General features: G+C 38.8%; 1 protein-coding gene across 1 annotated transcript in view; it reads left to right on the top strand.

Moving 5' to 3' along the window:
• Nucleotides 1–7,921, top strand: part of lhcgr (luteinizing hormone/choriogonadotropin receptor) — a 10,355-nt gene extending 2,434 nt beyond the window's left edge. The window contains exons 2-11 of the mRNA XM_008429935.1: nucleotides 324–395; nucleotides 655–729; nucleotides 823–897; nucleotides 1,523–1,597; nucleotides 1,727–1,804; nucleotides 1,880–1,948; nucleotides 2,093–2,167; nucleotides 2,971–3,156; nucleotides 4,482–4,550; nucleotides 5,699–7,921. Coding sequence (XP_008428157.1) covers nucleotides 324–395; nucleotides 655–729; nucleotides 823–897; nucleotides 1,523–1,597; nucleotides 1,727–1,804; nucleotides 1,880–1,948; nucleotides 2,093–2,167; nucleotides 2,971–3,156; nucleotides 4,482–4,550; nucleotides 5,699–6,908 — 1,984 coding nt within the window. The 3' untranslated portion in view covers nucleotides 6,909–7,921. The remainder of the gene's footprint in view (nucleotides 1–323; nucleotides 396–654; nucleotides 730–822; nucleotides 898–1,522; nucleotides 1,598–1,726; nucleotides 1,805–1,879; nucleotides 1,949–2,092; nucleotides 2,168–2,970; nucleotides 3,157–4,481; nucleotides 4,551–5,698) is intronic.
• Nucleotides 7,922–8,050: the final 129 nt, after the last annotated feature.

The raw sequence follows: 8,050 nt of genomic DNA, 5'->3' as shown, positions 1-8,050 counted from the left end.
TATATATATATATATATATATATATATATGTGTGTGTGTGTGTGTGTGTATATGTATATATATAAACTTCTTGCTTTTATATTTGATGAAAGTCATTTGCTCATGACAATTCTGTTCTGGAAAACAAAAGTTTTATAGTACTACATATAATTTAGAAAAGGGTTCATGTCCTTTATGATTCTCTACATACCTATTGCACTGAGTCAAAACTGGTCATTTTATGCTTTTATGTACAAAAATTTTATTGACATTAAATCGAGGTGATTGGTTTTTTTTTAGAGTCACTGTATCTTAATCTAATGGCCATCTTCCATCTCTTGTAGGTTTCTTTATCACCTTTCTTTTAAAACTATATCAAGCCATTCTTTTGAGGATTTGAGAGGAGTTCAGAGGATGTATGTATCTGTCTTTTCTTTTAGTGCACCAACAATAATCAGACAAATTTAAAATGTGAACTGTATATTTTTAAAATTTAGTGGGAAATTGCTGCATTGCTAATTATGCATCATGTTTTTAGCTTTAAATTTCTGCTGCTTTTGTTTTAGAATAAGTTATCCTGCAGTTTTAGAGATCACGATTAGTTGGCACTGAACAACTATGGGCACACCTAGTTAAACTAACATTTTAATCATGTTGTGTTTGTGTTATTTGCAGTGCGATTGCTCAAAGTGTAACCCTGGAAACCATTGAAGCGTTAGCATTTAGCAATCTTCTCAACCTCTCTGAGATGTAAGTCCTGTCTTTGTGAGGCTGTGGGTGAATTTCAGTCCTGATCACTGCGGTGCAACTCAGCTACTCTCCTTTTTCCTCATTACTGAACAGTTCAATTCAAAATGCAAGGAGTCTGATGCATATCGACAGAAGAGCCTTCCACAACCTACCAAATCTTCGCCTCTTGTAAGACAACTTGAACTTAAATGCATAACTATTCAGGTTTAAAATTAAACCTAAATAAGTAGGATTTCATTTACTTGTACATTGCGAAAGTACTCATCCATTTGACTTTAACGTGTCACATTACAACCACAAACTTCAATGTATTTTATTAGCAATTTAATTAACACAAATTAGTGCATCTTTGAGGTATAGACTGAAAAGTGTGCTTCAGTCCTTTAAAACCAAAACCACAGTAGCGGCAGAATCATGATGTGGGAATGCATTTCTTCATGAAAAATTGAGAAGCTGGTTGGAATTATAAACATTTTGATTCTGGAAGAAAAGGTGGGGCAGATATTTACAAATAAGGCCCAGATTCAGTCTCAGTTGGGCTGGAAACAACCCCACACTCCTCACATTATCCTTTCTAGAAAATGTTGAAATCTGTGCATCTTTACTAAAACTTAATAACAATACAAGTATCTCAAATAAAAGCCGCTTTGAGTTTCCTTGTGTATGAATAGTTTTGCAGAATGCGCTACACATGCTATGAAAAAGGCAACGTTACAAGACATTTTTTGATGTTTTGCTTCACAAAAAAGTCTAAAATTATTGCAGAAACATTATGTCTTCTTTATCACTGTAGGAGCATCTTAAACACCGGGATAACCCTCTTCCCTGATGTTACATCAATCACTTCTTTCAAATCAGACTTTATTCTGTAAGTCACAATAACATGAAAACCAAGCATAACAATGATTTGTCAACCTCATATGAAATACAGAGCTACATTCTGTTATTGTCTGTAATGATACAGAATGTTCCAGTCTGAACTTTGCTTCTGCTGCAGGGAAATATGTGACAACATTCATCTGCTTGAAGTGCCTCCAAACGCTTTCACTGGAATGACTGAGGGTTATGCTACATTGTAAGTGTGCCTCTGCATTCATGATTGCTTAATGAAAATCTGTTGTTTTTTCCTAACATACGCTGTTTATTACAGGAATCTCTACAACAATGGTATCAGAGGAATACACAATCATGCCTTCAATGGGACAAAGATAGATAAGCTGTATTCGATAGATTCCTACTTTTTATATATACTTTTTATATATATATATATATATATATATATATATTTTTTTTTTTTTTTTTAGGAATTTCTGCTCAGGCGGTAAGAAATGTGCTCACTGGTCCTCTACTCTGTCTTGTGTAGGGTGCTGAAGAATAATCAAAACCTTGAAATGATCCATAGAGATGCTTTCCAAGGAGCCACTGGTCCAGAGGTCTTGTAAGTTATACTTTTGTGTTTTTTATAGGTGACCTGTTATGCTTCCTGGAAGATGTTAGGATAGGTCTATACAAAGCAAGTTCATTACACTTTTTGCACAAAATCCTTCCAGATGATAAGATTTTATTGTGATCAGTTCCACCATTGTGAAGTCCCTTCAGAATTAGCTACTGTAGGGCGTCTTGTCACTTTATATCCAAACAAGCTGCTGTTGGCCACACCCTCCCAACTCAATGTTTACAATTGCATGTGAAAATGGGCAATTATACAACAGTATATCTTTGAAAAGCTTAAGTTGAACCTCCTGCACAACCCACAAGAATGCAGCAAGTAGTTTCTGGATGGTAAATCGACAACAAAACACTTGTTTTTTCCAGCAGCCATGCAGCAGTAAAACCAGCTGACCAAAGGTGCTGTAGCTCCACTTGGGTTGCTAGGTAACAGGGAGGTTTTCAAAAAACTTTAACATACAACTGGGTGTTTTTTGTCTTTTTTAAAACGCTTAGGATGTTTTTCAAGGCAATAGAAATTCAAATGGAAGTACAAGAACGTGCAAAATGTACATTTTGGATAATAAGTCCCCTTTTACTCAGGTGGCGTAAGAAGAGAAACATTATTCACACTCACTCTTCAGATAACAAACCTTTAACCAGTTTATCACTCGGCTGTTTTCTGAGTCATGACCCACATATCAAGCAGGAGCTTGCTGACTGCTGCTGTGAACTTTTACAAGGCAATTTCCTTGTGCAAAGGTCCAAAAATAAAAGGTTGCTCATGTGACGCTGTTCTCGGTTAATTCACAGGGATGTTTCTGCAACAGCTCTCACAAGGTTACCTGCTCACGGACTGGAGTCGGTTCTGGTGTTGTTCGCTCAGTCAGCGTACGGTTTGAAAAGGTTGCCTCCTCTGAAGGGAATGGGCAGCCTCCGAGAGGCCCATCTCACCTACAATAGCCACTGTTGTGCCCTTCTGAGCTGGAGCCCTTACAGGTGACCTACTCTGTGAATTGTGAAGGGATAAAGTTCCCTGCAAATGTATCCATACCCATTGTAGCTTTATGTACAGAACTGCTGTCCTAAAAAGTGGAAAACCTTTCTGTAAATTGGGCTGAATAGAAATCCAGGCCACACTTTTCAGATATTTCTAACATATAACAATGATGTGCTGACTTGTTAGTCTCTCACATAGAATCTCATTTGTTGATTTTTTTGGTTTTAGCATAAAGAGTGGAACATTTCACTGAGTTGGAATACTTTTGCAAGAAATTGTAAAAATGTTTTCTGTCTTTTGTCCCCAATCGTGAAAATTGGTTGTTTAATAGTGGAAAGTTAGAATGCTCCATCCTCGACTTCTTTCCTTCTATGATCATACACAAAAAAGGTCTAATTACGGTCTGAATGTTTAAACTTATCAATAACTATCCCAGAGTGTAACGCTCTAAAAGTACTTTAACAACAGCAGAATCAGACAACGTACATGAAAAATTTTGGCGGAAGAATCATCAACTAACATCACTGTAAACAGACAGTGAAAAAAAAAGAGAGCTCACATCTATATTCACTTTCCTCCAATTAAATAATACAAAATATCCCACTGGAAAAATTCCCAGAGGAAATCACTCCTGCGTCCTTGTCATAAAAATTCACCAGATCTTTACATGACAAATACAATTCAGACACAAAAGAATCCAGTTTTCTGACTCGCCCTCCTGACTTTTCAGCACAAAACTGGACAGGTGTGATTTATGGCAGACCTTTCAACCCGAACAAGTAGGAAGGCTGCGTTCCTCTTCTGAGTCTTTACACGTCATTTGTTTGATGGAATGGGAAGAAAACCATCTCGAAGATCGTTCCCGTCCTTTTCTAACACATTTGTGTTCTTCCTGTTTTAAGTTTTATTTTCTGATTTGTGCCATATATTCAGGTTCAGTCTTGAACTTAAACTTAAAACTACTTTAAAAATGTAAATACAAAAACCTTTTTCAGCTAAATTTGTGGTTAGCACTTGAAGAAATCCCCAGAATTCAATGGTTTGAAGCTGTTTTGTTGTAAAAATGATCAAAAACACTCCAAACTTGACCTGGCATATCTTTAGCTAACATCAAAAAGCTTTTGCAATATTACGTATGAGAACCCAAATGATCATCTGAGCTTACAGGGTTTGTTGCTGTTGCAAAAGAAAGAAAAAAAATATTTTTTTCTTTCTGTTTTTCATATTTTTAAATTTCCTTGGAGTTTTTTTTTACACTCTTAGCTATTCAGTTCATAACTAGAAGTATGTAAAATGAGATTATAGATTTCTTCTGGTTTTCTAGGGACTTCTCAGCTAAAGCTCCATGGGATAATTTTTCTACGTCTTGTAAAGAAGGGAATCCATCAGCAAGGTGAGATATTTTTCTGCTCATGCTGAATTCATAGTTCATACCAGTTTCTATGTATTATCTCCCAAAAGTCATCAACTTTATGAAAATCCAATTTAAAGAAATGGTTTGGATTCTTTCAAGTGATGTTTTGTGAAACTTAAAAGAAAAAACTCTGAGAAAAGGTTAGGGTCAGCTAACATTCCCTGAGCTTTTGTTAGGGATCTGCTTTTGTGGAGAGTAGAACCTGACAATGTGATGAATGAGGTTTATTATTTAATAGTTATTTTGCATAGTATATATTTCATTAAACCAGAGTCAAACATAGTGCTGTGAGATATTTGCTATGGGTATAGAAACTACAGTGGACTCCTGGTATTCCCTGAGGTTTGGGACCGTAGCCACATGTAAATCACTGAAATACGTGAATAACTGAGACCCCCTCTAAAAACAATTACTATTGCGAATTTTAACCTTAATATGCATTAATACAGGCTGCACAGTGGCGCAGTTGGTAGAGCTGTTGCCTTGCAGCAAGAAGGTTCTGGGTTCGATTCCCAGCCCCGGTCTTTCTGCATGGAGTTTGCATGTTCTCCCTGTGCATACGTGGGTTTTCTCTGGGTACTCCGGTTTCCTCCCACAGTCCAAAAACATGACTGTCAGGTTAATTGGCCTCTCTAAATTGCCCCTAGGTGTGAGTGTGTGTGCATGGTTGTTTGTCCTGTGTGTCTCTGTGTTGCCCTGTGACAGACTGGCGACCTGGCCAGGGTGAACTCCGCCTCTCGCCCGGAACGTTAGCTGGAGATAGGCACCAGCAACCCTCCCCACCCCACCAAGGGACAAGGGTGTAAAGAAAATGGATGGATAGATGGATGCATTAATACACACAGTGTAAAGTGTGTCAGCACTACTGCAGAAGCTAATATTTACAGTCTTTCTTATTTCCACTCTGTGGGGTACAACCAATCAGCAAAAAGGAAATCAAATGGAGCTTCTTTGGACGCTTTGGAAACGACAAGTAGCATTGGGGTTCGGTATTTCAGCTTCCCAAGCTGCATTTTTTGGGGAAAATGTTTTTAGATACCATGCTATATGAAAAAATTTATAATTTAGAGAAAAATAGAGTCTAGAGTCTTTATTATCTGTGTCTTGTGTTTTTGCGTCTCTTACAGATTTCAGAGGGTTATCGGCGGCACAGGCGACACACCTCCGCTTGGGGGCTGGTCGTTTTATTCTGAATCTGACCTGCAAGACACCACCTTCCAAGATGTGGATGACCTCTATTCTCAGCGGGTGGACTTCTGCCGCTCAGTCATCTGCACGCCTGAAGAGGATGCCTTCAATCCCTGCGAAGACCTTGCTGGGTTCAGTTTTCTCAGAGTTGCTATTTGGTTCATCAACATACTCGCTATCACAGGCAACCTGATGGTGCTGCTGGTTTTCTTTACCAGCCGAAACAAGCTAACAGTGCCTCGCTTCCTCATGTGCCACCTGGCCTTTGCTGACCTCTGCATCGGTGTCTATCTTCTGGTGATCGCTACGGTAGACCTGAGGACTCGTGGTCATTACAGTCAACACGCCATCGAGTGGCAAACCGGGCCTGGCTGTAGCGCTGCAGGCTTCCTGTCTGTGTTTGGTGGCGAGCTGTCGGTCTACACGCTGTCCACCATCACCTTGGAGCGCTGGCACACCATCACCAATGCTCTTCATGTAAAGCGCCATCTGGTCCTGACAAAGGCTGCAGGTATAATGGCAGCAGGTTGGTTTCTGTGTCTGGGGATGGGGATGCTGCCCCTGGTTGGTGTCAGCAGCTACACCAAAGTCAGCATGTGCTTACCCATGGACATAGAGACCCCTCTAGCACAGACTTTCATCATCATCATCCTGCTCCTCAATGTGGGGGCCTTCATCGTCGTGTGCGTTTGCTATGTGCTTATTTACTTGGCTGTGAAGAACCCTGAGGTCCCTGAAAGAAGCGCGGACACCAGGATAGCAAAACGAATGGCTGTGCTCATCTTCACCGACTTCCTCTGCATGGCGCCCATCTCCTTCTTTGCTATTTCTGCCGCCTTTAAGTTTCCTCTCATCACCGTCACCAACTCCAAGATTCTGTTGGTCCTCTTCTTCCCCATCAACTCGTGCGCCAACCCCTTCCTGTATGCTATTTTCACCAAGGCCTTCAGAAAGGACGCCTATCAGCTCATGAACGCAATGGGATGCCGTAAAAGCAAGGCCAGCATTTATCATTTTAAGGCCTGCTGCTCTGAAAATGCAATGAATAGCAACTTGAGATCCAATAATAAAGAAACGCAGACTGGAGTGAACATGGCTCCCATATCACATCAGGATCTGCAACCTAAGGATGAGCAGGAGATAACCTGAAGACAGAAAGGGACGAAAATATTTGGACATGAAGGATCGCTGGGGCTTGGGGAATGTTTTGTTTTTAATGAGATTCCTTACTTGTTGTCATAACTCTATATATGATGCTCCACTGTTAAAGACTTACCATTTTTATAGGTTACCATTTAAAACATGAATGTAATCCTCCGACACATTATACATTTCTTCTCTGTCAGATCAAAATCCATGCAAGTTTACAATGAAATACCAGCAGTTCATTATTCATGGACCTTTTCATTTATCACATCTGCAATGCCTTGCAAAGGTATTTAAACCCCTCAGAGATTTTCAAAATTTGTCAGGATTTTATCTGATAAATGAACACAAAAGTAAATAACTGGGTTTTATCGTTTTACCAGTAAAAATCTCAAAAGTATAACTTGCATTTGTTTTCAGTCCCCCTTTACTTTCATACTGCTAAGTACAAGCAGTGCACTGATAAGTCAGCTAAGTGACAGAGTCCAGTAGCGTGGAATTTAATGTCAGTATAAATGTCAGTATTGTGTGAAGGCTTCACATATTTGTTTCAGAAAACTAAAAAAAAAACTGACAGAGCCGGGATAAGACTGGAGGAGCTGCAGAAATCCACAACAACAGATTTCCACAGAAAACGGGGGATTCACATGAGGAAGAAGATGCTCTGATGATATGAGAACAAAACTGATCTTACTGTGAAACATGGTGGTGGCAGCATCATGCTGTTGGGACAAAGTTAGATGGTAACTACTTACATTTACTTGAGTAACCTTTTGGAAAAAAAAAACTTTTCCTAGTACTTCGTTGTACTATTACTTGAGTGTTATTATGAAGTACTGCTACTTTTACCTGAGTAAAATTTCTGGATACTGTAACAGTAATTAGATTTGTTTTAATCAAAAACTCGCCTGACATCAACATCTGCAGTGTCTGTTAAAGTTCTGTAAGTTTTATATTGAAAGAAACTGATTTGGAAAAATGTTTATTTTGCCTGGTTTTGTTATTTTGTTATTTATATGCATTATTTTCATTCTGATCTTTGAAATACCAAAATTTCCACATGACTTTATATTGTGGTGATGTAATTTTTAAATATTAAATGATTGTTGTTTTGTTCAGTTACTCAGTACTTGAGTTGCCTTTTT

This window comes from Poecilia reticulata, linkage group LG15 (assembly GCF_000633615.1).
Source record: "Poecilia reticulata strain Guanapo linkage group LG15, Guppy_female_1.0+MT, whole genome shotgun sequence".
NCBI classification, from domain to species: domain Eukaryota; kingdom Metazoa; phylum Chordata; class Actinopteri; order Cyprinodontiformes; family Poeciliidae; genus Poecilia; species Poecilia reticulata.
This window is presented reverse-complemented; position numbering and strand designations above follow the sequence as displayed.